The sequence below is a fragment of the Sparus aurata genome, chromosome 6 (genome assembly GCF_900880675.1).
Source record: "Sparus aurata chromosome 6, fSpaAur1.1, whole genome shotgun sequence".
NCBI classification, from domain to species: Eukaryota; Metazoa; Chordata; class Actinopteri; order Spariformes; family Sparidae; genus Sparus; species Sparus aurata.
In genome coordinates, this window is record NC_044192.1 from 22,749,137 (window position 1) to 22,776,927 (window position 27,791).

General features: G+C 45.3%; 2 protein-coding genes across 6 annotated transcripts in view; one reads left to right on the forward strand and one right to left on the reverse strand.

Moving 5' to 3' along the window:
• The window catches only part of LOC115583861 (low-density lipoprotein receptor-related protein 1-like), a 98,991-nt gene that overhangs the window by 5,501 nt on the left and 65,699 nt on the right, over positions 1-27,791 (reverse strand). For all 4 annotated transcript variants that reach the window (XM_030421067.1, XM_030421066.1, XM_030421069.1 and 1 more), the window contains exons 29-79: positions 27,236-27,463; positions 26,302-26,476; positions 23,775-23,869; positions 23,529-23,678; positions 23,275-23,415; positions 22,915-23,040; positions 22,422-22,553; positions 21,788-21,922; positions 21,299-21,428; positions 21,027-21,153; positions 20,765-20,916; positions 20,519-20,643; positions 19,109-19,483; positions 15,075-15,264; positions 14,776-14,980; positions 14,443-14,635; positions 13,190-13,315; positions 12,317-12,445; positions 12,106-12,225; positions 11,909-12,022; positions 11,656-11,805; positions 11,243-11,365; positions 11,029-11,145; positions 10,462-10,590; positions 10,226-10,348; positions 9,980-10,120; positions 9,105-9,292; positions 8,815-8,998; positions 8,647-8,732; positions 8,427-8,546; positions 8,101-8,288; positions 7,254-7,459; positions 6,979-7,167; positions 6,736-6,884; positions 6,556-6,649; positions 6,345-6,461; positions 6,083-6,202; positions 5,366-5,488; positions 4,817-4,942; positions 4,236-4,352; positions 3,500-3,606; positions 3,270-3,402; positions 3,039-3,161; positions 2,816-2,938; positions 2,540-2,677; positions 2,310-2,447; positions 2,091-2,210; positions 1,727-1,992; positions 429-610; positions 232-338; positions 4-123 (exon numbers count right to left, since the gene is read on the reverse strand). In XM_030421067.1, coding sequence (XP_030276927.1) covers positions 4-123; positions 232-338; positions 429-610; positions 1,727-1,992; positions 2,091-2,210; positions 2,310-2,447; positions 2,540-2,677; positions 2,816-2,938; positions 3,039-3,161; positions 3,270-3,402; positions 3,500-3,606; positions 4,236-4,352; positions 4,817-4,942; positions 5,366-5,488; positions 6,083-6,202; positions 6,345-6,461; positions 6,556-6,649; positions 6,736-6,884; positions 6,979-7,167; positions 7,254-7,459; positions 8,101-8,288; positions 8,427-8,546; positions 8,647-8,732; positions 8,815-8,998; positions 9,105-9,292; positions 9,980-10,120; positions 10,226-10,348; positions 10,462-10,590; positions 11,029-11,145; positions 11,243-11,365; positions 11,656-11,805; positions 11,909-12,022; positions 12,106-12,225; positions 12,317-12,445; positions 13,190-13,315; positions 14,443-14,635; positions 14,776-14,980; positions 15,075-15,264; positions 19,109-19,483; positions 20,519-20,643; positions 20,765-20,916; positions 21,027-21,153; positions 21,299-21,428; positions 21,788-21,922; positions 22,422-22,553; positions 22,915-23,040; positions 23,275-23,415; positions 23,529-23,678; positions 23,775-23,869; positions 26,302-26,476; positions 27,236-27,463 — 7,515 coding nt within the window. The remainder of the gene's footprint in view (positions 1-3; positions 124-231; positions 339-428; positions 611-1,726; positions 1,993-2,090; positions 2,211-2,309; positions 2,448-2,539; positions 2,678-2,815; positions 2,939-3,038; positions 3,162-3,269; positions 3,403-3,499; positions 3,607-4,235; positions 4,353-4,816; positions 4,943-5,365; positions 5,489-6,082; positions 6,203-6,344; positions 6,462-6,555; positions 6,650-6,735; positions 6,885-6,978; positions 7,168-7,253; positions 7,460-8,100; positions 8,289-8,426; positions 8,547-8,646; positions 8,733-8,814; positions 8,999-9,104; positions 9,293-9,979; positions 10,121-10,225; positions 10,349-10,461; positions 10,591-11,028; positions 11,146-11,242; positions 11,366-11,655; positions 11,806-11,908; positions 12,023-12,105; positions 12,226-12,316; positions 12,446-13,189; positions 13,316-14,442; positions 14,636-14,775; positions 14,981-15,074; positions 15,265-19,108; positions 19,484-20,518; positions 20,644-20,764; positions 20,917-21,026; positions 21,154-21,298; positions 21,429-21,787; positions 21,923-22,421; positions 22,554-22,914; positions 23,041-23,274; positions 23,416-23,528; positions 23,679-23,774; positions 23,870-26,301; positions 26,477-27,235; positions 27,464-27,791) is intronic.
• Positions 16,663-19,966, forward strand: LOC115583865 (delta-type opioid receptor-like). 2 transcript variants are annotated; one of them, XM_030421079.1, is made up of 2 exons: positions 16,663-16,997; positions 17,329-19,966. In XM_030421079.1, exon 2 carries the CDS (start codon positions 17,370-17,372, stop codon positions 18,399-18,401), a length of 1,032 nt encoding a protein of 343 aa, XP_030276939.1. In that variant the 5' UTR covers positions 16,663-16,997; positions 17,329-17,369; the 3' UTR covers positions 18,402-19,966. The 2 variants fall into 2 exon arrangements, with proteins under 2 accessions (XP_030276939.1, XP_030276940.1); XM_030421080.1 differs by having other exon boundaries at positions 17,332-19,966.

The following is a 27,791-nucleotide window of genomic DNA, read 5'->3' on the forward strand; positions in this document are numbered from 1 at the left end:
AACTGTTCTTAATGCTGTTCACGGCCACAACTGGATCGCTGCCGTTCAGCCTCACACTGCAGATCAAGGAGAGTTTAGCATCGGCCCAGTACAGACGCTCATTGTAATAGTCCACTGCGAGACCTAAACCAAGAGAGAGAGTGTTGTGTTATATGAAGTTTGAACGATTAAAAACTCAGCTCTTCAGTACAGAACAGAGGAGAAATAGGTGTGTGTGTGTGCGTATGTTACCAGTTGGCCACTGGATGTTTTCCTCCACCAGCGTCTCTCTCATGGTTCCGTCCATGGCAGCTGTTTCAATCTTGGGGTGGTTCCCCCAGTCTGCCCAGTACATTTTCCTAATGAAGGAAATGTAAAAGGTCCATTTATCACTGCGGTTACCACAATCTTTTTTCATATTCTGGTGATTTTTTACGAGTTTCGCTCACCCTCTCTGGGGGTCAACTACAATGGCGTAAGGCTCATCGATCATGCCGGAGATGAGAGTTTTGCGATGGCGCCCTACGCTTAACTGGGCCACCTCGATGACGTCCCTACCAGAGTCGGTCCAGTACAGGTTGCCCGCCACCCAGTCCACAGCGATGCCGCGGGGCATCTTTAGGTCTGGGATCTGAACACAGAGACAGAGAAGAACAGCACTGAGGACACACATGCTTGGCCTTGTCTTGTTTATATTGTCATCACATGCATGCAGAAGTACAAGCACACAAACATAAACTCCAACTAATGATTATTTACATTATGGATTAATCTGATGGTAATTTTTTTCATTGATTGATTGTTTTGTCCAACAAATAGCCCAAACCTCAAAACTGGACTCATTTCTAATTGGCGATATATACATTTTTAAAGCCTGGTTTTACTTTCTACATTCTTAAAACAGGCCACATGAAACCTCTTTTCTAATCTCATTTCTTTTCTCCCTGTGTGTGTTTCCATCTCACTCTCTCTCATCCCGTGAGAGGACAAATGCAACTGGTCTCTGAGTTTCCTGGACCGCTGAACTAGTGCTGTACAGGCTGGAAATGCTGCTCCGGTTGAAATAGAATCTTGGCTTCAGAAGTACTGTACTTATGTATAGATTTGTGATACAAATTTCTACTACTTCATACTTCCACTTCTCTACATTTTGGAGACAAATATTGTACTTTTACTCCACTACATTTATTTGATAACTCTGGGTACTAGTTAATTTGCAGATTACCAGCTGCATCAGAGCCAGATTAGCACATTTCAAATTAATTTTGTTATTCACCAATCAGATAAAAAAACACTACCTCCAATAAACAGAAAAATGCTAAATATCAGATCTAATAATGGGTCAGGTCGGTAATGAGTGGCCCTCTAGTATGCAGTTTGTGCGAACATGTATATAAATGAATAATTTACTTTTACTTGTACTTCACATACTTAAATACAATAACTGCCAGAAAACACCTTTTGATACTTAAATACAGTTAATATCAGATACTTTTACTTTGAAGTAATATTTCAATGATGATATATTTAATTGTACTAAAATATGACTTTTGGGTACTTTATACAACACTGCTAATAATCAGTTATTTTTTATTCATGTATTCCAGGTCCATAGGACAGTGTCTGAGTCTGGAGAGGGACAAGAGAACAGAATAACATGGCGCCTTCCCCCCTCTACTTACCTCCTGCTCATTTCACAGCTCAGTTCAGTTGTGTGTTTGTGAAAGGCCTCATTTTTTTCACTCACCTCCACATTTGTGACCCTCGAGTCGCTTTGCCGCCGGTTACGGTTGCTGTTGGGGGAGGACGGGGTAGAAGGCAATTCATAGGAAGAAATGCGCCCTGTGTGCCAGTTCGTCCAGTAGATGTGGTTTGTCTTGACGTGCAGGTCCATGGCATCGATGCGCACGTTTGCATCACCCTGGAAGATCTGCTCGTAGCGCCAGTTTGGTATGGAAGGATCCAGGCTGCGGATCTCATTGTCATCGGCGATGTAGAGCACTTGTCTCAGAGCTGAGGATGCAGCAGAAAAAATGTAGTCGAGTGGTGAAATTACAGATAAACACGAGTTTGGAAAGTCAGCAAGAGTCTCTTATGGTAGAAGCCCTCACCATCAGCCTTGCATGTGTCGTTGATTCTGGTGAAGTACTTGTGGCAGCTGCACTTGTGGGAACCCTTGGTGTTGTTGCAGATGTGGGAACACACTCCGAACTGCCTACACTCATTCTTATCTGTGAAACGACACAGCATGATACAGATCAAACATAGTTTGAAGTTTTTAAAAAGGAGATTTTAGCTGTTAAATGGTACACGGGCAGATAAAATCCTACCTTCACATCTGTTACGGCCCTTGGCCTGGAAGCCGGGTTTGCAGGAGCAGAAAGAGTCAGTGCCATTCACCACACAGTGGGCCTCATCACCGTCTCCACACACTGTCCTGTTACTGCGGCAGTCATTCAGCACTGTATCTGCGGGCAGAGAAACACTTAGCATGCAGTCACGCCGATAACCCTTCGCATAATGTGCACTGTCAGGACAACTACAGAACGGCCCAACGCACCTTTCTTGTTGCAGTGGATTTCATCAGAACCATAGTCCTCGCAGTCGTTGAAGTAGTTGCAGCGCAGGACGGAGCTGATGCAACGGCCGCTGGAGCACTGGAACTCATCCTTTTGACATATTGGTGTGGAAGGAGGCACTTTTGGAAGAGTCACAGAGAGGTCATTAGTCCGATCATCATTTGCAGAAGTCATAGCAATCAATGATGCAGAGTCACATCCTAGAGGAATTTCAATAAAATGCGCTTTTGACTTGACAGTAACATAGTAAAACTCACGGCAGTTGAGTTCATCGCTGTTGTCCCCACAGTTGTTGACACCATCGCAGTGTTTTGATAATGGCAGGCATACGCGATCATTGTGACAGCGGAACTGTCTCGTGGGTGGACACTGGAATTTGACTAAGGGACAGAAGAGGACAAAAACATCAAGGATGAGAGAAGACAAATCAGGCAAATGGTCTTAGGATTCTGTCCACATGTGAAGTGCAGAGATTCTTACCGCACTCCTCTGGATTCTCATCTGAGTTGTCACCACAGTCGTCCTCGCCGTCGCACTTCCAGCCCAGGGGTTTACAGAGAGTGTTGTTGCACTGGAACTCATCCTGGGGGCAGTGTCTGCCCACTGTAACGTGGTGGTGAGAGAGGACAGAGGCAGAATGAATGATACATAAGCTGCTGAGTGCATCCACATCTTCAGCATTACATGTCGGACTAAGTGTGTGTTTCTTACCACCACTGTCACATTTCTCCTCGTCGCTGCCATCCACACAGTCGGCGTCGGCGTCACAGCGCCAGCGGATGGGGATGCAATGGCCATTTTTGCACTGGAACTGATCGCTGTCGCACTTCAAATCACAGCCATTCTGGACCAAAGCACAAAAATTCCCTCTGTTAGTGCCCCTGGTGTGTCAAACTTCAAAGTAGAATGTCAAATCAGCAAAGGGAGCGGTCGTGCGGTACCTCGTCTGAACCATCGGCACAGTCGTGGTCCCCGTCGCACTTCCAGCGCCCGGCAATGCAACGGCCGTTTGTGCAGGCGAACTCGCTCTCTGAGCACTGACGAGGCACTGGGGACAGAGAGAAGACAGCTCAGTGGGGCGAGGGAGGATGATGGAGCAGAGACCAGAGGCAAGGAGCAAGGAGAGGCGTAAGGGAAGAGAAGAGAAAGCAGACTGCAAAAGGAACGTGAATAAAAATAAGGCTGATAATTCATATCACAGGATTGACTCATGGGGCACAGAGGGTGGGATGGAACAACATTCTGTACTGTATGAAGTGGAGGAGCTGGAGGAGCTAGTGGGATTCAGAAGAGAAGGAAAAAAGGCTCACAGAACGACAGAAAAACAAGCTGGGGGCACACAGAGGACTGGGTAGCTGAGGGTGTGCATGGTTGAGCTGAAACTGTGAAAACACCTACCTCTGGCTCACATCAACAGGCCAGTGTGAAATGCAAAATAGACATGAGATGATGTGAGATGTGCAAATGGCCACACGACTAATCAACGCAAAAAGGAAACCAAAGTCTCAACCAAACGTGTAGTTGAGTAAATAGAACAGACAGACACGCAGTGAGAGGTGATACGTCGCTTACCACTTAAACCATGCGAACAGTCTGCTTACAGTCCAGCTCGTAACATGTTAGAAGTCAGTGTTTTCGTACGGATAAATCAGCTGATGAAAAATAAAGAGAACCTACCACATTTGTCTTCATCCGAGTTGTCCCCGCAGTCGTTGTCGTAGTCACACTGCCAGCGGCCGGGCACACAGCGGTTGTTCTTACAGCGAAACTGGTACGGCTCACATGTCCGCTCATCTGAGCACCAGACAGACACAGTAAGCACAAAGGTGGCCCTGTTACCAACTTCCTTTCCTTTCTTTTCTCTCCATCCACCACTCATAATTGCCAACCCTCCCTCTTTTCATTGACCTCAAGGGGTCACAAATCTCCCTAATTTCTCCAATTTCTCATATTTTTTCCCCCGTTTTTATAAGTTATCATCACAATGTGTTTCTGCCGCTGTTGTCTGCTCTATTGTTGTGTCCAACTCAGTGAGTGTGAGATGGACAGACACACGATAAGGAGAAAGAACACTGAAGCAGATTTCAGACATCCTGTATAAGAAAATTCATGTTTCCTGTACAAAGTTTTAAAGGAAAGAGGGTGTAAAATCTGCAACGTCATTTTTTCCCCCGTCAATCACGAGTGTCGCACCACGCCACTCCCCACTGAGAGGCTGGCAAGGTCGGCAAGTACAGTATGCCACCACCAGGCCTTACCGCACTCTTCCTTGGGTTCATCTGAAGCGTCTCCGCAGTCATCCTCTCCATCGCACTTCCAACGTGCCGGGATGCAGCGCCCCGAGTCCTTGCAGCGGAACTCATCCACGCCACATGTCATTTGAGCTGCAACAGAGGGGATTTGATGGATTAGACACGTCGACGCTGGGCATGGCATTATTCATTATTCATCATTATTCTGTGAGAGAATTAGATAACATATAGTTTATACTGTTTATTGTATAGATTTCTTAGTTAGTTACTGTTATTAACAATGTTGTAATGTCCAAGTGAATCATAAACAGCTGAATAATGAACATCAGCACTTCTCTGCAGTCAGTTCTGTTCTGTTTTTTAAACTCCAGACCTCAGAGCAATATTCTCTACATTCATACATTATTTTCTTATCCAGAGACATTTATCCTGACAACCAAAGCCTCCGATCAATAGAATCACTCGGGTCCTATTAGAGAGGCATGTTCGTGCTGCAGAGGACACTTATTTGTTGAGAAGAGGCATTTTGCACTGTAATAATGAGCTGTGTCTTACTGCAGTTGGCAGGCTCATCAGATCCATCCACACAGTCATTGTCCCTGTCACACACCCACACACGTGGGATGCAGCGCTTGGTGATGGCACACTGGAACTGGTTTGGGGCACATGTCACCTCCGCTGCACAGGAGACAGACAGATACACATATATATGGAGAAGGATTGCTTCATAATAACAACTTTCACAAATAAGTCCTGCCAGCGGCCCGTGGAGACTGCAATATTCATTACATAATAACATGGTGATATTGCCATTCTTACAGCCTTGCGGTTAAAGGTGCTAAAATGCAAATTTTGACCCTGCGATGGCACGACAGAACAGTTCATGTAGCCTCCCTCAATGGAGGATGATTGTGTGCTCAGCAAATGTCATGGCAATTATGTTATGCAACATCATTTGGCCTCAGGGTTTTGCTAAAGGAAAGGTCAAAATGGACAGAGATCCTCTGGAGAGTGCAAAAGTGTTCAGCAATGTCCTGTCTGCTCGTTAGATTTTTGAGATACAATTTGTGGAAGTGGAAGATGTGGCTTTAGGGAGGCGAAAGAGGAGAGGTCGAGGGGTCGCTGCAAACAGCCGGCGACAAAATATAGTCATGCCTCAAGTTGGAGAGATATTCTGCTCTCGTGGGGCAGATAATGCAGTGGGTGCTGCCAGTAGCAAAAACTGCAAAATATCAGAGGGCCTCAGGGAACTAGAAGAGCAACTGGACTCACGACAGTCTTTCTCATCCTCCCCCTCTCCACAGTTGTCCTGTCCATTGCAGCGGAAGATGCCAGGGATGCATCGACTTGGGTGGGTACATTTAAACTGACTTGGCAGGCACACGTGGATGTCTGGAAAAACAAATGGTAACAAAAGATGTGAGTTATTAGAGCTGCTCCCGAGGAAATTAAACTGCTTTGACTATACGTACGTGTGTGTGTGTGTGTGTGTGTGTGTGTGTGTGTGTGTGTGTGTGTGAGAGAGAATCTATACCGCAATTGGCCTCGTCGGAGTTGTCCTGGCAGTCATTGTCTCCATCACAGATGTAGGCTGGGTTGGTGCAGATGCCTGTGCCACACTGGAACTGACCCGGTCTGCATTTGAACTCAGCTGTAGTGACAAAACGCAGCACATTATTAACCACAACAAACAAATACTGCAGCAATGATATTTTATTACTACGCAGCATGCAGTCACGACTCACGGCAGTCTGCAGGCTCGTCTGAGCGGTCCCCACAGTCGTCCTCAGTGTCACATTTCCACCAAAATGGAATGCACTTGTCATTATTGCAGACAAACTGAAGGGGCAGAGGAGAGATTTGTTTATTATTTTGATTGAATATGTTACTGGCAAATATCAACAAATAGCCTGAAGCCAGCTCACCTGACTTGCAGTGCAGTTGGACAAGCAATGTTTGCCATCGGCTGCGAGGTAAAAGTTTGTGGGGCAGGCGCACTTGTAGCCACCTCCAGGTGAGAGCAGACACAGGTTGCTGCAGCCTCCATTGTTGATCTGGCATGGGTGGTCGGCCACTGAAGGACAAGGAAATGCACACAAGTAGAATGAGGACTGGCAGATGAGGAATTACACGTGGTTTTCACTGAGTGACGAGTGAATCGGTTGTACCTTCAGGCTGGCGGTACGGGTGGTAAATGTGGACGTCCATGGGTCTGTGTAAGGTGCTGATCAGCACAGTCTTGTTGGTTCCCAGTGTTTTATGAGCTCTGTTGATGGACTTTGTCTCCCAGTCCGTCCAGTAGATGTACTCCTCAAACAGAGTCATGGCAAAGATGTGGGGGATATCCTGAACCAGAACTACAGGGGCACGAAGACAGCATAGTTAGTAACAACAACCAGAAAAGTGCACAAAGACGCTCCCATTGAGCTAATGCGTGAGTTACTTGTGTGTCGGTTGGTTCCATCCAGGCTGGCGAATGCGATGTAGTCCTCTCGAGCATCGGCCCAGTAGATACGATCATTGACAAAGTCCAGCGTGAGGCCATTTGGCCAGGTGATCTTATCCTCCACAATGACACTCCTGTTAGAGCCATCCATCCCGATCCTTCCAATGTGGGGGTTGTCACCCCAGTCTGACCAGTAAAGGAACCTGTCAGGGATGCATTGTATTAGCAAGGTCTGTTGTTCATAACAAATACAAAACATTTAATATCCACTCAGTTCCAGATGTCTTGTGGTTGTTAATAAAAAATCACAAACGCTAAGTCAACTAAATATACATTTAATACATGTAATCAACAGCTAAGTAGGAATCAGCTGGTGTTTATAAACCCATCTAGCATCCAACTTGACTAAAAGGACACTATGTAGTTTTGGAGAAGGAATTCAAACTCACACTTTTAATATATACAGTATTGCTGAGGGAATAAAAACACACTCAGAAATGTTTATTTTTCACTTAATTGAACAAACAAGTTGTTCTCAGAGGGAAATAAGGTCCCCAGAACACTGTTTGAAAATAGAAAGGTGGCAGGGTCCGCCAAATAGTAACAAAGCAGTATGAAATTGTGTTGTCCTTTAAGGTCAGTTTGATTATTTAGTTTATTCAGTCATGAAAACAGAAAAGAGAGTTTGTTTATTCAGTTTGTTTAGGTATAAAAAAGAATCAGTCAATGAAGAGCCTACTCTTCTGATTAAAATGTCTTTGCCCCTTCTAACAAACTTTTCCTGCTCAAAAAAATCTTGTACTTTTTGACCCAGATCCTCAAAGTCGTGCAGAGCTGGTCTCACCCGTAGCGTACGTCCACAGCCACGGCACGTGGCTCCCTCAGGCCGCTGTTGACCAGAACTGTCCGGTACGCTCCATTCAGCTTGGACACCTCGATGGTGTCCCGTCCCTTATCGCACCAGTACAGGTTTCCTCCAACCCAGTCAACTGCCAGACCGTCCGGGTTGCTGAGTGATGTGCGATGAAGGACCTAACAAATGAGCAGGCGGTGTATACTCTCTGAGTCTGTGCCTCACAGTGAGAGGGATTCAAAGCACTTACATTCATGCAAGTGAAATGAATAATTTTATGTTGAGACCAAGAAGGTGTTTGCAGCTGCCACACTGACCTGAACATCGCTGCCGTTGATGTGCATGCGTCGGATCATGCTGCCCTGGGTCGTCACATCCGTCCAATAAATCATCTGCTGGCGATAGTCGAAGTCCAGAGCCACGGCATTGTTCAAGCCCTGTCAAAGCACAGGCAGCTGCATTAATCTGGGACAGCAATAAACCTCGGCAGGATTTCCAAGCACTTCAAAAGGACATATCTGTATCTGCAAGTCTCACCTGTTTGAGCAGTGTGTAGTTGGAGCCATCTAAATTGAGCTTTCTCAGATAGTAGCGGTTGGCGAAGATCAGGAAGGGCTCCTCATCTGCAGGGAGGGAGACGTCATACGTGAGGGGATTTACTACAAACACTTCATGAGTGTTGTTAATCGTTGTCATGTTTCCTACCAGAGGTGGATTTGCATATGGTCGGGTTTTCAGGGCTGAGCTGGAAACCCTCCACACACAGACAGTGGAAGCTGCCGTGCGTGTTGATGCAGCGCTGCGTGCAGGGATAGGTGGTTGTGCACTCATCTATGTCGACACACGTCTTCCCGTCGTCCTTCAGGCGGAAGCCGGGGTGGCATCTGCACTGCGAGGCGGAAAGGCGCAGAGAAGGTAAAGCAACCGTGCAGGCGACTTATTTCACACATCCATTACCGGAGAACTCAAGTCTGAATCTCATAGCGTTTAGATACCTTGAAGCCTATTCTGAGGTCCTCGCAGAGCTGGGAGCAGCCACTCAGTTTGCTGTTCAGGCACTCGTTAATGAAGCAGCTCAGCTCGTCAGAACCGTCGCCGCAGTCGTCCTTGTGGTCACAGAGCAATGTCTCATTGATGCAGTTTCCATTGTTGCAGGCAAACGCGGTGTCGTTGCATTTCTTCTCTGCTCCATGAAAAAAAGAAACGGGAAACAAATTATGAGAAAATGTCACCCGGTGCAGCAGGTTTTATTTCAGAGCCTTGAAATTTATGTCAGGCAGAACTGCTGAGGGTGGCTTCCAGCTGCCATAATGATTATAGCAAGTATATTCACTTTAATGTGCTTTAAAGGTGCACTATGTAGTTTTGGGGAAGACACTTCAATCAGAAAAGAAGGATCTGAGTAAAACTAAATAAACAAACTCTGATACTGTTTCATACTGTTTACCTTGTTTATAGTTGGCAGACCCTGCCACCCTTCTAGATTCAAACAGTGCTGTGGGACCTTATTTTCCTCTGAGAACTGCTTGTTTATTCAGTTATGGAAAAACAAATATTTCTGTGTTTGATTATTACCTCATCCATATTGTAAATATTACAATTCTGACCTTAAATGTATTCTCCAAAACTTCAGAGTGCCCCTTTAAGTTTTTCTTAAAGCCCTTTTGGATCGAAAGTCTCCCTCTTTTTAGTGTTATTTGTTGTTTATCTTGGCTGCATTTGTCTTTTTTACACCACATGCCCAAAGGCTAAGGATGATGGAAATGAGATAAATGGCTAGATTTGAGATTGATATAAATGAATAATATAATAACAAAAATCAAAAATATGAAGGTAAAAGAAAAAGTGCTTCTGGCTTTGTGGATCTAACCTGGCCCAGTGCATCGAGGGTTCTTGGGGGCTTCATCTGAGTGATCGTGGCAGTCAAAGTCTCCATCGCACTCCCACGAACTCTGGATGAGGCAGCGTCCGTTGGCACAGCGGAACTCATTGGATCCACATGTTGGATATTCTGCAGCGAGAAGAGTGAGTGTTGAACTGAGCTTTATCTATTTATTTATTAATTTTTTAAATCCCCCAGTCAGAGTCAGGAATTAGAGGCCACGGCCCCACTCACCACACTCTTGGGACTCGTCCGAGCCATCGCTGCAGTCGGTGTCGTGGTCACACACAAAGTGTTTGGGGATACACTGTCGGTTCTGGCACATGAACTCGTTGCTGCTGCATGTGTTGTTGAACACTAAGAAACGAAGAAAAAAAAAAGGATAAGTGAATGAGGTAAAAACTCCTATAGGTGTCGTATGGATTACGTCTTTTGTTTATATATGTTTTTAAACCCCAGCCGTCGCTCACCGCAGCCAGCTTTGACACTCTCGTCAGCTCCATCAGGACAGTCTTTGTCTCCGTCACACTTCCAACGCTGAGGGATACACATATGTGATCCAGGACACTGGAACGCCTCCGGACTGCAGGTTTTGGTCTCTGTGAAGAGAAGAGGTTAGTGAAGATGATTTTGATGTCTTTCTTTGTATAGTTTAATTGCATGGTTGACTGCTATCGGCTGATCAGAAAAAAAATGGCATTCACTCCTGAGAACAGCTTGTTTATTTATGGGAAAAAAAAATATTTCTGAGTTTGTTCTATTACCTCATTAATGTTGTAAATATAAAAAGTCTGAGTTTGAATTTCTTCTTAAACACTACATAGTGCTCCTTTAAAGCCATTAAATTTTTTCTTACATGCCAATGTTTCAGTCCATATTGTACAAGTAATGTGCAAAACAGACACAAGCATTCAGATTAAATCTCTAGCTAAAAGAGTATCCCAGCATCGACAAATCAGGTTTGTTCATATTAAACCACAGAATGTACTGCTGCCTACATATTTTTGGTGCTTGACATATCAGCACTAATCACTCACTGCACTTGCTGTCCTCGTCGCTGCTGTCACCGCAGTCGTCGGCTCCGTCACACACCCAGCGGTTGGGAATGCAGCGGTGGTTCCCGCACTCAAACTGAGAGGCCGAGCAGAATTTATCTAGAGGTCCGAGAAATAATTTGTCAAGTGCAAAATACAAGTGCGAACACAAAGCAATGGTCTGCTGCAGGTCGGCTTGTTTAGTGTGTAATCTTACCGCAGTGAGCCTCGTCTGCACCGTTCTCACAGTCATTCTCCTTGTCACAAGTCCAGCTCATGGGGATACAGCGTCCGCTCGGACAGGCAAAGAAGGGCGTGGGACACTTTGTTTTCCCGCTCCCTGGCAGAGTGACAGAGAAGCGACAAGTTGAAGAAGAAAACATTAAGGAGTTAAGCCAGAGTGAAGAGAGGGATAGAAAATTGAATTTACAATGTCTTTCATGGAGAACTTCCTTCCAACCTACAATTTAATGGATGAAAACCCTCCTTGTTTTTTTTGTTTTTGTTCTATTTGGAGTAATCCAAATTGGAGTCCTTGCTCTAATCCATCTGTGAAATAAATTATTATTTAACTTTCTTCCCCGAAAACTGCGTGTAGATGTCAGTCCTTTCCAGCGGGTGATAGAATACCTGGGCAATTTCTTTCATCAGAGAAGTCTCCACAGTCATTGGCTCCATCACACTGCCACGAAGGGGCAAAGCAGAGCGTGGTGAACTCGCACTTCTGAAATGTCACTCCCTTCACTCCCAGATGGAAGTAACTGGAACAGTCCGTGGCCGCTTAACAAAGAGAGCAGCACTACTTTATACCACAGCCTGGGAGGAAACTGTTGCTTCCTTTTATTTACATGTAATTATCCTGAACGTGCTCTTTTGAACTTACAGCAGTTCATCTCATCGCTGGCGTCCTCGCAGTCCACTTTCTGGTTACACTTGCTGGAGTTGGAGATGCAGCCTCCGTCTCTGCACTGGAACTGATCGGCCGAGCACAGCGTGGCTGACAAACAGGAGAGCAAGAGAAGACGTTTAGTTACAACATCTTCAGAAAGTGTCACATGACGGCAGGCTGGGAGAACTCACCGTTACAGAAGACTTCATCAGAATTGTCACCGCAGTCGTCCTGCCCGTTGCACCAGGAGCTGTGGCCCACACAGCGGCCGTTCACACACCGCCTGTAGCCCTTCTTACACACACGGTTGGCTGAGAGGAAATGATGCCGACTCAGGTTACAAACGTTGATGAGAAGGATGTGGCTGAAGCTGTTCTGAAAGGGAAAAAAGGTTCCACTCACCACAGTAAGACTGCTTCTCGTCAGATTTATCCTTGCAGTGGGCCATGCCATCACAAGTCAGGGTGTAGTTGACACAGTCTCCGTTTCCACACTCAAACTCATCGATGTTGTTACATGTCGTGTTGAGGGCTGTGAGACAAAGACAGAAAAATACACTTAGGGAAGAGTTTCCTTCCCCCGAGGCATGCAGTGTGGACGGTGTTCAGTGTTCATCTAAATCTACTCAAAGCCTGGTAAATTGGTACTTCAAATCGACCTGCGTGCAAAAAGGTTCTGCACACAGGATTGGCAGAGTTATCTAAAGTTGCAATATGTAATATCTATGTAGGAATTTTAGTTTATAACAAAATAAACAAAAACTTATCAACAGAATGCAAACACAATTTCGGTCTTGATGTTACGTCAAAGAGATCGATGTACTGTGTTGCAGAGATGTCTACTGAAGTTAGCATGCTAACCAGCTAGCCCTGTCCATCCTGTTTTCGTATTGCCACTTTGTAACTCAAGAGGCGATAGTCCGATAATTAGCCCCCTGTAGTTTCAGGTGGGAGATATATGGGAGAAGCGAAATCCATACGCTTCAAATCTTATTTTTGGTTATAGTTAGTATTCCCTGTTGTCAAACTTGGCTTTCGTTGCCCTCAGATGTTGTGTTCGGCTGCTGAGCTCAGGTCTAGCTGCACAGCTAACTAGCTAATGGCAGCTAGTCGACACAGCCGTAGAGTATATCGAGCAGGGCTTGAGACCCCCATTTGTTTGGAGTGACCTTGAAGAGGTGCCCAATTTCTACATACTGCACCTTTAACCAATTTTTTGTCTCAGTAAGGTTTTTAGGCCAAACTTGTCTCTTTTTAGTTTCCTGTCCTGTATTACCTATGCAGGTGTTGTCTTCCAGAAGCTTCCTGTCTCCTCGACAACTGCAGTTGACCCTTCCATCAGAGGTCAGCAAACACAGGTCCTGACATCCTCCGTTGTTAACGCGGCACAGAGAGAACTCACCTATGCAGAGATGAGGAAAGTTAACCACACAAGCAAGCAAACACACACACACACACACACACACACACACATCCATCCACATCAGTAGACAGACAGCTACGCCTGCATGAATGTAGCAACGGCTCTGCCTCCGCTGAATGCATAATTCAATGTGACTCAATCTAAATGGGATTTGCAGCTATTACCACGGGCTCTCAGCTCGTATGGTCTCCGTGGGTACTGGAGCGCGAGAGAGGCGACTTAAGGGAGAAGATGGCTGACGATATGACGGAGGAAAAAAAACGCGCAGGGCTGCATTGATTTAAAAGTGTACAGAGTTGGAGAAAGAAGTGGGAGAAGTATGGATTTCAAGCGAGGAACAGCAATTTCAGCAGGCGCTGTATGTGGTGATGTAGCGCTGATCCTGGAGCTGTGAATAACAGGTGGGGGCCCAGTCTGGTGTCTGGCACTCATCTGCTGCAGTGTCACTCCTTGATTACTTCTGTCACCTCATTAACTGCTCCGTTAGGGCAGAAAAGCATCTTTGTTCTTGTGTTTTGTGTTTGTGTGTGTGTTTAAGTACGCTTGCTTCCAACAAGCCTATATTCAAACTTCGTCTGTTAATTAGTTTGATTTGTAATGGCCTTACTACCCTGATGTTTACACAAAGGAAAGTAATCTGTGCAGTAAAGAAAGACATTACCTCGAGTTCTTCCAAGCAAATTTATGACTGATCACAAATTGTGTTATACATGTATATTGCAGTGGTCAGAGCTACGTGGTGTCTGTGTGGTTTAGGTGCTTATTATAGCAATATGAGATGACATAAATTTGCTGGAAGAGATTTTGCCATAAATTTCAAACCACTTAAACCTTTTAATCTTCTAATATTTACTTTAGTATTGTTATGATGTGACATGATGAAATACCTTCACTTGGCAGGCAAAATGGCCCTTCTTCTCTCTGTATTTAAGTCTCTAGTTAACAGTCTCTCGATCGATTTTAGCAGGAACATTTCCAGAATCACAGCTTATGCATACACGGTAAGAAAATGCACTGTGATAAAGGCATAAACAAACACTTCCTGTCAAAGTAATGACACACACTCACACAAACAGCTGGATCCCTCCCTCTGTCTAATAACTCACAGCTATTGGTGTCGTTGGCGACGGCGACGATGCCCATCGGCTGCTGAGGAATGTCAGCGCGCAGCACCTTCATGTCACCTCCTGTGTATTTGTCCGCCCGTAGCACCGCCCTCCTCACCCAGTCGGTCCAGAAGATGTAGTCCCCGTACACAGCCAGGCCGAACGGATGCACCGGCTCATTCTTCAACACCACCTGCAGGGGGAGGCACAACCACAGTCACCGTCTGACACATACAGGAGACTCCAGCCTTGCAGCAAACTGATGGCTCTTGTTGGGAAACTCCGAGACACAGTCATGCTGCAGTACAAATGTTTCCATTGTGTGTCACTCACGTAGCGCCGGGTGCCGTCGTACTCGCAGCACTCTATCTTGTCCAGAGTGGCGTCAGAGAAATAAAGTTTTTCGGCACGGTGGTCGATGGCAAGGCCGTTAGGGGTTCGGATGTCGTTGCCGATGATCACGAGGACGTTGGAGCCAGTCAGCGTGGCACGCATGATACTGGGAGACTGCTCATTCCAGTTGGTCCAAAACATTAGGCTGCAGGTGACAGTACAAATCAGTGATTAAGGAATATTTTGACATGATGTAGAATTAGGTATTATGTGATGAAGGAGTTTAAGAAAGTTCCAACCTCTGACACTCATCAAGAACAAAAGCTCTGGGGTGGTCGTCTCCCGACATGGTGACCACGGTGTGCCTGTCAACGGCGCCCCAGTGGCTCTGATCCACAGTGTGACGGGTGATGGTTGAGGTGGTGTAGCTGGTCCAGTACAGCATATCCCAGCCCCTGTGGTACGCCAAGCCCTCCACCGAGCCGACATCTGAGAGAGAATAAAGGGTAGAGACAAGAGGTGGCACAGGAGGGTAGAGACAAACACAGAGAACAGTGGAAAAGGGGGAAAGAAAAAGAACAGAGGGACATTAAACCACAAAGAGGGGAAGAAAAAGAAGCACGTCAATCCCTGTGCTATGTTAAAAGGCCAAGTGTGGACAGTCTGGCAGCGGCTCAGGGCTGGCAGACTGCGCTGTGGCAGCGTGGACTCAGGGCGAAGGACATGACAGCTTGGTATTAATGACCGAGAACACAGTGTGATTCAAGGCTTTTATCCAGCAAATAGCTCACTAAAAAGGTCACAATAACAGTTGCCGGCTAGCGTATTACTTTCCATCGCACTACCTCATCAACAGATGAGAAATAAGAAGTCGTTTTTTTTTTTCTGCTCCGCTGCCTTGAAATGAGTAAGAGGTTTTGAGCTCCTCGCCTGCGCAGAGGCCAGAGGACAGACAGGAGTCAGCCAAAATAGAGGAACACTGAGTTCAGCAGCAGCAGATAAAGAACAGCTGCTCTGCGGGTGAGAAACAATACAGACACACACATATGGCGTACTTTTGGAAGAGCACATTTGTAAACGCCAAATAACTGATAATAGCTGCCCCCTCGTTGCTGCGGTGGAACAGTGAGGGTTTCATGATTATGGCAGCTGTTTCCACGGCTGGATATGATCTCACTCCAGAAGATCAGTGAGCTTCACCACTAGGTGGGACACTTAACACTACACCTCAACATCTCCACTGCAACATGAATCAACATTTGCCTGGCTGATGCTAGGAGCCTGTGAATGAAGCAAAGCGACTGGAGGGCCGAGCAAAGGCACGCAACGCTAACACAACTCCTCTCCGCTTCTCGTACTCATAAATCAATGCCTTAAGAATCGATGAGGAGCAACACGAAATCCATTCCCCTCCATTTCCTCTTTCCTCGCCGCTGTTAATGAATTGTAAATCTCCAGCCTGCAGCACTATCTGCTCAAATTCTTTTGCTCTTCAGCTCTGTTTATCTTCATGCTGTTGACCTAAGCCTGTCTGGGTTTCTGCACATCTTCGCTTGTTGTTTGCAATAATACAGATGAGCTGAATTTACAGCTCTCAAGCTCAGCTGGTTATACCGACACTGATTTTTATCTGTTTTTTATTGCTGCTATCTGCAGTAGCTGTGACAGCAGTTCAGTGTTTGCTATCAGGCCGGCAGTCAATAATTACCATGATTTCAGAAGGCAAGCACTATTTCACTGTCTATTTCTGTGTATATAACATATCTGTGTATATGTATGCGGAGGGGTAACACTAGAAAACGTACGGATCCTTTCAGAAAATCTAAAGAAACACTGGACCCTGGGAAAAACTGTGTTTGGCCTCATTAGGCCCTCCCACAGGCCGGCCTATCTCTCGCTTGCCTTGTGATAATCAGTCCAGAGTTCACCGGCCATTTACTCTGTTTCATCCTCCTTGTCCGTCAAGCTATTCGCCTCTCTTTCCCTCCTCTCCTAGACTTGTGTTTTCTCCCGAGATCCGTCCCTTGGAGGCAGGACTGAGGGCTGATTGTGGATTGCTGAGCCCGAAGTCTGATTGAGGTGTCATGTGGGGTGACCGCCTGCTCTGAGGTGACAGGAAATCACACGCATCTACGGAGCTTAGCTCTCAACAGTCGACTCCGGGGGGAGGGATGAAAACCCCAGCCGCTCGGAAATCAGGAGCATCTTGACTTCAGTCAGAGGTGGGTTGATTGCGATGGTTGGAATGGCTCGATTCACTTACAGCACGCTAGAAAGCAGCTTAAACTTCACTATGAAAATGGCTGAATGTGTTTTAAGGACAATTTAAGGACAAGAAGGAAACATGAATGCATGTAATTTGTGTTTAAACATCCATGTTCAGTCCTTTTAAGTGGTTAATCTTGACATTAACCTCAAGGAAATGTTTGGAAATCTGTGTGATGTTATTTCCGACCTGCAGTGTGAGTAATCATTTCCCACATGTATTATCAGTAGTTTTATGACCAGCTTGGGCATATTTGGTCCAACCTAAAGCAAACTGTGTTTCAACAGCAGAAGTATGACTGGAATACACCCCCACAACTGACGACAGGATGCAGCAGTGGAACTCTACAGGTTCAGAGGATCTTCTGGGGAACAGAAGTGACGCTGGGCTGAGCAATGTGGAGCAGGTCCTTGTCCCGATATTAGACACACTGATTCTGGTGCTAGGAGTCAGTGGGCACACCATGGTGATGGTGATCCTGTGTGGGAGACGTAGAAGGGGGTTGGGGAGCATTGGACATTCTCCTCAGAGCTCCATGACGGGAACAGGAACTGATGCCCTCCTGCTGGCTCTAAGCGCTTCAGACCTGCTTTTGCTCTCCATGCTTCCCTTCCACACTGCTGCCATCGCCATGCAGCACTGGCCGTTCGGGGACGTCATGTGTCGCCTGCTGGGCTTCTTGGGATCGGCCTGCTCCTCGGCCAGCGTCTTCACGTTGGCCACGCTGGCTGTGTCTCGCTATCTGACCGTGGTGCACCCTAACAAAGCCTACGGCCTCCTGTCACCTCACCGGGTGTCGATAGTCGCTGTGCTCGTCTGGGTCCCTGCCTGCTGCCTGGCAGCTCCTCAGCTGGTTTTTCGCTCTGTGGGAAACCCTCGTAAAGCCCCTGATGGTTTTGCTTGTTTTGCTTTCCAGTCTGACAGAGCCCAGCTGATCTACGGATTGTCTCACTTCCTCATGGCCTTCTTGCTTCCACTAGTCACCATTGCAGTGGCGTACCTCAGGATCTACATATTCCTGTGGGGGAGTCGGCGTGCAGGCACGGCCCCCCAAGTAGAGCGCTACCAGAGCAAAGTGACACAGACGTCAGCCATGTTGGTGCTGGCCTTCACCCTCTGCTGGCTGCCATCCTATGGCCTGATGCTAGCCTTACTGGTGGCTGACAGCTCAGGCGCCACGGGTGCCTCACCACGCTACGGTGGCATCAGCGTATTTGCACGCGTCATGGCGACCTCCTCTACAGTGATGAACCCCATCCTCTATGTACTGATGTCCCAAAAGTTCAGAGAAGACTTACTGAGGTTGTTCAAGAGGGAAAGGCAGAAAACCAATGTGGCTGTGGCTATGAATGCTGCCTGACAACTACATAACTGAACAGTTGACACACAAACACCGAGCAAAGACTACTGGGAGTCGCAATAAAACCATTACAAGCTGAATTGCTTTGCTGACACTCGTGAAAAAATTTATAAAACCATAACTCTCACGAGGAAAGTCTTTTTAACAAGGCAGAACAACGGCACTCACACAACAGGGGACAACATTCAACGTCTCTGCCTCTTAACTACATTACACTGTAAGTCTGGATATTGTACGAGAGGATCAAACTGCGCTGGGAGGTGCAGCTCTGCAGGGACAGTTGGGCAAACAATCCTGAAACATGCATTCCTTGTGAAACAGTTTAAACAAAAAGTCTCTTTGGTAAACAATAATGCTGCACCTGTGTTTTGTTCTACTAAGATAAGGTGAATGAAAGAGGTGAAATCTGTAGGCCTGTTTTATTATTATTATCATTTGCTTATTTCTCACAGCACATTACAGGGCCCTTTCTTTTGTTTCTAGTTTGGTTAAAATGTCAGAATAAAAGCTTCCCAGAGTATTTTGGGGAGATCCAGCTGTTAACTCCTCCCAGATGATTTCTGGGGTTTGATATTTACAGCTAAGGTTTTTTGTTATTCACTCAAAAATAAGTGGAGTAAACCAAGCCGACAGGCCATTGTGACTAATAACAGGCCCAATATCAACTCTGTGTGTTTTACTCAAACGGAAGATGTGGGAATACTCACTCTCGACCACGGTCTTGCGGTCTGATCCGTCATCGCTGATCCGCTGGATGTTGCCGAAGTGAATGTCGCTGAAGAAGATGCGGTTTGCTCCCTTTCCTCCGCCTCCTCTGTAATCAAACGTGAGCGCGATGACGTTCTTCATGTGCTCGGGGTCCTCAAAGGGTTTAATGGGCGCATTCAGGTTGTTTTCATCCGACAGGTGGACGCTCTTTAGTATAGTGCGCTCTGAGTAGAGCAGGTAGCCGTCATAGTCACGGCAGCCGCGGCCGTCTTCAGCCAGCATGCCGTGTGCGCAGGCACAGGTCCGCTGTGCGTTGCCACGATACAGACAGAGCTGCTGGCATCCGCCGTTGTTGTCTTTGCAGACATTCGTTCCTGTGGACAAAAATGAAATACAATCACATTTATTAAATTCATCAAAGATTTCCCACCATGGGGAACATTTCACACTGTCTTAAAAAGAATAGATGAGCCGATTTGGTCGAAGATTTGGTCACATTTTCAAAATGATCTACCTGCAAACCTGAAAAATCTATTTTTAAGGCTTCGTCCACGCAAACACAGGCGTTTTTGCATGCAAACTGTATTTTAGGTCACATAAAAGACCTTTTGGAAAACTCCTTAAGGAGCGAATATGTTTAGAAACTTTGTTTTCAGAGTTGATGAAGCAGACACATGTTCACTTCCTAATGGATTCTTATCAGTGTATGTAGCATCATTAGCAAGTGTGAACTCTGAGCATGATGATGTGTATTGATGGAATGGATGTTATATTGTCTGTGATGTCTGTTTTATGTCAGTCTGTTTTGACTGTTTTAATAAAAATATAATTATTTTGGAGGATTCTATGAAAAGCAATCACGTTTGCCTGCCTCATCACGTTTGTCCTGTAGAATGAAATCAAAGTAAAAATCGTTCGTAGTATTTTCTGCAACTAAGTAGCCAACCAGAGAGTAGAAAACCTACTTCCTGTTCACACCGGCACAGTGACAAATGGTCCATACTTACATATTGTGTATTCAGGCATGTACTCTAAGTACAGACAGATTATCTCTGAGATAATTTTTGCTTTTAAACTCTGAAAATACCTGTGTACGTGTGAACATGATGTGGCTACTGATGACTGCTGAGCCTTTACTCACACATACACATCGTGAGCTGGAGTCAATACTTTATTGATTTATTGATTTTATTGATGATTAATTAAAATACTTGTTTGTTATCTATTTCAGTTTAAGTCTATGACCTATTGTTTCTTTTTATTATTTTATTAAGTTAAACATTAAATTGCAGAAAAACTGACTATAACAAGATAAAAAAAACCACATCTGATTAACTATAACCTTCATAGAGCGTTTCTTGAAAGAAGCAAACATTTTACAGTTTTAAAACCAATACCCCGGTTCTTACCTTGCTGCCGGGCCCTGTTGAAAACCTTGATATCTTTAAGCTGCACTCCAATACCAGTCCTCAGAGACACGGAGTCCGTAGCATTGTCCTTGCTGCCTCTCTTTATGGATCCATTAGCATGGGTCCTGGTTCAGAGCAAACAGAATAATTAAAATAGAGGCTGAAGTTTGAAGACCGTGGGCGAATATCCATCAAAATGTATCCAAAAAGTGAGGATAAGTGAGACTGAGAAGGGTCATCTCTGACCTGTCGCTCCAGTAGATGTAGCTCTCAAACACAGACACAGAGAACATGTCCATGTTGTTGTTTGCCAGCACCACTTCCCTGTTCTCGCCAGTCTCCAGGTTGATGCGCTCAATCTTGTCCGTCCTGGCATCACACCAGTACAGCAGGTTCTCCTGCATGCACACGCAGACAGTAATGTTTGAGATAATGTTGCGATGCAATGTCTATTTTCTGCGCTGTAACAGGAGTGATATAAATGCAGGAATGGTCCTTTATACTGCACCTCATAGTCAACGGAGATGCCATTAGGCCAGCTGATACTGACGTTGACCAGGATAGCCCTCTGAGAGCCATCCAGACGAGAGCGTTCGATACGTGGGTACTGGCCCCACTCTGTCCAGAACAGGTAGCTACACACACACACACACACACACACACACAGGAGAGAGCAGAGATAACTTCCTCAGTAATCAATAACGTGAGGGATTACAGAACCAGGAGCTAAAGACAGCTACAGTAAAACTTGGAGCTGGAGCCGGTGTTGTTTCCTCTCACCCTCTCTCAGGATGGACAGTGATGGCACGGGGCTTGTCCAGGCCCTGGGAGATCACCACGTAGCGGAAGGAGCCATTCAGTCTGGCCACCTCGATCACATCAAAGCCTTGGTCTGTCCAATAGATGTTTCCTGTGGAGGATGCAGGGGACACAATGATGCTCCAGTAGATCCCCGAGCTTGTGTACATATGCAAGTGTAGCGGTGAACACATTTTCTCTTGTCTGAACTCCTTTGTCTGAGTAAAGTCACATTAATAGATAATTTTTCCCAGTTCAGGTGCCTCTTTGCTGTTTTGCATCTGTGTTTGTCCTATATGTATCTCTTTCCTGTTTTCTCAGTCAACACAATAGGTTCCCCCACTGTGAGGATTCTTCCTTCCTACTGTGTGGTATCAGACAGCAACTGTCTGTGCAAGAATGATGCATTCACTGACAGAAAATGTGAAACACAGCTTATGTGTGTGCACGATAGATGCTGTTTTTACATGCCTGCGATCCAGTCGACAGCGATGCCCTCCACCCTGCCGATGCCATTAGTGACCACGTCCTCTCTCCATGTCTGGTCTCTCTTGGCCCTGCTGATGGTGCTCAGGCCCATGTCCACCCAGTAAATAGTGTCATTGTCTGTAAACATTAGGAAAACATATTAGGAGTGGACTGAACAGAACATTCCTATATTCTTAGACATTAAAAGTGCAAAATGTACGAATTTTTGTTGAAAACATATATACATTTAACAATCCAAATTATCAACAGAATGTGAACGATTATAATTATGACATATATGTATATCTACTGAAGTTAGCATGCTAACTAGTTAGCCCAAGCCCGCCCTGGCCCAAAGCTCCTGTGCCAACGATGTAAACACCAACACTTCCCATGCTCTCATCAACGGCAGCTACGGTTAGCAGCAGTTAGCGATTACTCGAGTGATATACTGTGACCCCTATTTGCTTTTAGTATGACTGAAGGCCAATTCTTAGATATTGCACCTTAACACGTATGAACTGCGGTGCTAAATCAAGTTTAAGCTTTTCACAGCGACATCAAAGAGACAAAATACCTTCATATTAGGGGAAATTGTTTCTTGTTTAAGAAGAAAGTCTATTGTAAAACATCTTACCAGCATGGAAATCTATGCCCACAGCCAGGGAGGTGCCTGACACTGGTACCAGGGCATCAGACTTGTCCGATGGGTCCAAAGGAATACCACGTATGCCCTCATGCACAGAGTACAGCAGGAAAGACCCAACACCTACAGCAAAACACATAAAATACCCTGTTTGTTTGGGAATCTTTGTGCAATACCCAAAATCTAATAGACTATACAGCTTCCTCTGATATGCACATTAAGGTTAAATGGGAGAGGGAACTGAACTCTGAAATAACAGTGAGCGGAAATGTTTTTGCTCATAAATGGTAGATAATGGACACTTAAAGCCATGGTTGATTTGTTGCTGTTTCTAGTTTATTTTGTTTTCTTTTTCTGTCTTTCCAGCTGTAAAAAATGTCTTGTTATAACTCTTGTGTGCATAAACAAAAACATTTAAAAGGAATCCTTCCAATCCAAATACTTGCTAAATCAAGAATGCATTATGTGTATTAATGTGTCCTACCCTCACAAGACTGCTGGCCTGTTCGCAGGCTGTATCCTGCTGTGCACATGCAGGCTCTGGTGGTCGGGGAGGTGGGGAGACACAGCTGGGAACAGTCTCCATTGTTATTACTGCAGAGATTGGTGCCTAGGAACACAAAAGCATGAGGACAAAACACACAAAACAAATCAAAGAGGAGTTAAAGAAATATAAACAGATGTGCTTTGGCATAGATAAAGAGGCTACGCGCAGCAAGAAAAAAAACTACTTCCGATGAGACGAGGACATATTTTCCTCCCTTCGCTTTCTTTTTTATCTTTTGCGATGCCATTTCACCGAAATGAATGTTGCCTAGTCTTAGAAAAAGTATGCATGCCGCACCTTTCTGCACAGTTTCATTGTAGATTTTCATGTGCATCATGGGAGACGTGCTGTTCCTCAGGACTTTCCAGCTGCCACCATCCTTTTTGTCACAGGTTCCTATCTGGTCGGTTCCTTGGTCCGCCCACCACAACTTGTCTCCTAAAGGATGCGACACACATGAGTAGGCTCAACACAGTTCCATTAGAACCAGACCAGAACTCTGGAAGAACCCTCAACCTTCCTAAAATGACCTTTTTTTTCTGGAAACCTACCCATGATGGCCAGAGCGGTAGCCTTGGTCAGCTTGCCCTTCACACCCTCGAGCACTTCCAGCCCAGAGCCGTCCAGCTTACAGCGGTTGATGGTGCTGTTTCCTGAGCTGATCCAGTACAGCTGCTCAGTGTCAAAGTCAATGGAGAGACCTGAAAAACACAGATTTGGATGTGTACTGAGCTGCCCTGTCACTAGGGTGTGCTGCTCCTCATGCGGTCACAAAGAGGTACGGGCACATCACTCACCCACAGGGCCTTTCTGGTTGGAGAAGAGGACGCTGCGGTTGCTGCCGTCTGTGTTGGCCATGTTGATGCTGTCCCCGTCTGTCCAGTAGAGTTTCCTGAAGGAGGCAAGCAGAGAGAGAGTCAACAAAGCAACAGCGTGCCACCGCAAGAGGAGGGATGACTTTGATTTGTGTTTGGCGCATCATCATTTTGCCTTGTTGAGCTCAGTCGATAGGCCACTTAATGACACTCATAAGCTTCACAACAATGAATCATTGCTCAGTTTAAAGCTGAATTGAGGGGCTTTTTTTACTGACACAAAGGAATAATAAACTTGTGATTTTATGTGGACCAATTTTCCCTCCTTCCTGTTGCAGGAAGTTGCATTGCATTGTTGCATTGAAACTGATCCAACTCACATATCCTCACACACACACCGCAGTATCATCTTAACCTTAAACAAGACACATGTACATATATGTAGGCAGCTTTTGTGTGTTTTGGACCAGTGTGTACGATATCTGGGTCTAGGGACTGAAATGGTATATTATAGTCATGTAGGTATATCATGTTTTTAATGGTATGTTTGGTAACTATTTACAATCATAATCATGAATAAATGGTAAATGTATAACAAAACTTTAGTTATCCAACTGCTAACAAACAATGAAATGCTTTGTCAACTATGTACTAAGCAATTGTTTACTGTACAGTTGCAACAACAGAACAGACCAACCACACGCTGCCTCTAGAGAGGGTTTTTTTTGTGTTTTTCCACAGCCACCGTATAGGGATGGTGTGAGAGTGAGGGTTATTCAGCTCACTGCAATCTGCAATCACACCACTAGATGCTACTAAATCCCACACACTGGGCCTTCGCATGGAATGAATTGCAAACAGCTCTGGAGCTCCAGTCTTTATTCCCCCGTAGGTATTTAAAGCTCTATCATGTGACGTTTTATGTCTCTTACTAATTGTTTGTATATTATGTTTGTCAGTTGTTGGCTGTCTGCCTTTAGATTTGTTTAAATGTGGCCACGGTCTGTACGCTTGGTTTTGTGTTTGCATGTCAGATCCTAGTAAATATTTTCTCTCTTGCAAAAGAGACTGCCTGGTTACATAAATCATTAACAATAGTAATGGTAACTACAACAAACTGCAGAGTCTGTAGAGCGTCTGGTCAGTAAATCAAGCCAAACCATATGTAGCTAAAATTAAAATGTTTTTATGAAATTCAATATGTAGTTTCTGCCCGGCCAAGTTCAACAGATGCTGAGAAATATGACCTCATACTATCACGCACACTTTGTAAACAACAAGTTTGTGCCCATTAGACTGATCTGGATAGTATACAGGACAATATGATTGTCTGTCACTGTGTTTAGACTCTCTGTAGTGTATGTTTAAAGAGTATCTATCCTCTGCCCCCATCACCCACTTCCTGTTAAATCTCACCACATCCACCACACCCTTCATTTGTTTGTTAACATGCCTTAAAATAAAGTTTCTGGCGCATTTAAACGCCCACGTTCTCACGTTTTTGCACACACATACACTCCAACGCTAGCTGGACTTTGTCCCTCCCTGACTCTCATTGCCCCCGCCCACTCCTGGACGCATTCTGGGTAGTGTTTGTGTGCCAGAAGGAGGAATCGGCCCCAGCATATGGATCCAGCATCTGCTTCTCATTTTCCCCCGTGCCAACAATGCTCGGATCGGAAACATTCCTCTGCTTTAAGTAGGCTAAGTCTTTGAAAGGGAGGAAAGAGTACACAAAAAAACACAAGGAGCCAGAGACATTTCTCAAGAAAATATCCTTTCTTCATCTGCCTGAATGCTCAAAAGTGCAGGACAAAAACTACATATATAAATACAGGTGATCTGTCTCTGCCCTGCTGGTGCGAGGACAAGCTGAGGCCAAGTTCTGTTTGGGGGAGTAGAGGGAGGCTGAGGTTTTAAGGAGGAAGATGGGAGGGAAAAATGGACATTGGCTAAATAAGGCGGGGGGGACAGGATATAAGATTAACACTGGAACAGAAACGTCAGAAAAGAGACTCTGTAAATACATTTTTGTGAATAATTCACAGATAGTCTATCTGAGCAAGAAGCTATCTTTCAAAATAAAAATGGGGAAAGAAGAAGGAAGAGAGCGACAGTAGGAGAGAGATGACGTGAGGGGAGAAAAATAGAACAACCTCCTGAGAGAAGAAACAGTGAGAGGTCAGCGACCATCTATACCAAACTACTCTGCCTGTCATCACTGACTGCAAACAGAGGGGAGCATGAGGGCCAGATGCTGCCTGACTGTGTGTGTGTGTATGTGTGTGTGTGTGTGTGTGTGTGTGTGTGTGTGTGTGTGTGTGTGTATGCGCACGCACTTCTGTGTGTATCTGTTGTATCTGTTGTAGGTTAAAGGTGAAACCAGGAGGGTGTCAGAGCAATTTCTGAAAGCATCATTTTGAGAGCTTGATGTGTATGTGTGTGAGTATGTGCGCGCGCGCACGCGCGTGTGTGTGTGTGAGTGTGACTGTGTGTGTAGGCGACCAACCCCAGAATTGGATGCAGCACCAGACAGTGTGGTTTGTCCAGGCCCTGGATGACAGCATTCTTGAAGGAGCCGTCAAGTCTGGCAACATTAATCTGTTTCTTATTGGCATCATAACTGGTCCAGAACAGGTTTCTGGACACCCAGTCCACTGCCAGGCCGTGAGCGTTGGGCAAATCTGAAGAAAGATAAACACACAGCGCCCTCAATCAAGCCTCTCAGTCATGTTCAATGTAGTCACATGCTCCTTCTTATGACTTTTATTTGCTCATTAGTTTTTAAGTCCTAAGTAGAAACAACGTTGAGGCTACAAAGAATTTGTGTTTTGGGTTAAACAAACTGATCAGTGTTGGGAGTTATTACTTACTTTTTAATACAAAGTTATTTTGGACCAGACGTGCAAAGTGCATTAATAAAAAGTCTCTAATCATTATTCAAACATGAACTTTTGTTCAACATTGTTTTGTGTTCATGACGTCAAAGTCTTGCATTATATTTTTATAGTTTCCAAGTTGTTCTGACCTGAGGCCACGTTCACATGAATTTTCCCAGTGAGGAAGTCATTTTTCTGTTTGTTCCGACAGCACATGAATGCGCTAACAACCAAGAATATCACACACGCCTTTTCCATCATTGTCTCCTTCATAAATTAGAGAGATGCATGTCTTCTTGTTTTTGTATTAACTTTCTGTTATCAGGAGCATCTTCACTAGTGACTTCACCTAAAGAGGACATTGTTATCAGCAAACTGCGATGAACAGTGTCTTCTTGGTGCAGGGAAGCCCAACTTTTGAAAGCATACCGATATAATATCAAAACTGAAAGCTGTTGAAACTGCTATGCCTGAAGAAAAATCATCTCCTTGGTACAAGACTATTGGTACAAACTGAAAACAATAAGCCATAAGTGCAGTATATGGTGAGTTGCCTCCTCCTACCAGCAGACACCACAGTCTCAACTCCAGTGCCATTGATGAAAGCTCTCTTGATGGTCTGGGTTCGGACATCTGACCAGTAGATCCGGTGCTCCAGAGCGTCGTAGTCCACCACGGTTACATTGTCGATGTCAGGCACAGTGAAAGAGATGATGTAGTTGTAGTAGGGGTTGTCAATGTCCACTCCCCTGATCTCGATCTGGCGAGCGTACAGCAGGAACTGACGAGACTCTGCAGGGTAGGGAACATGTTGACATGCATCCTTCACTAATTCTCCAAAGCTTCGGCATTCAATGAGAGTAATCAGGAGTAAAATGCAGTTTCTAGTCAACAGTCAAATGCACGAGTGCACACTAATGTCACGGTTGTGGGGTTAGGTGGCCGCAGCATGGCTGGGTGTATCTGTGCATTAATCCTGCCACTTGAACAAACAGTTAATCCAATTGCATCTTCGACTCTAATGATTGTGTCTGGCTGGATAACTCAATAGCAACAGCCGTGACAGCGGGAGGGAATTCAATCAGTGTAGATAGGTTACAACTGCATCAGTCTCAACAGT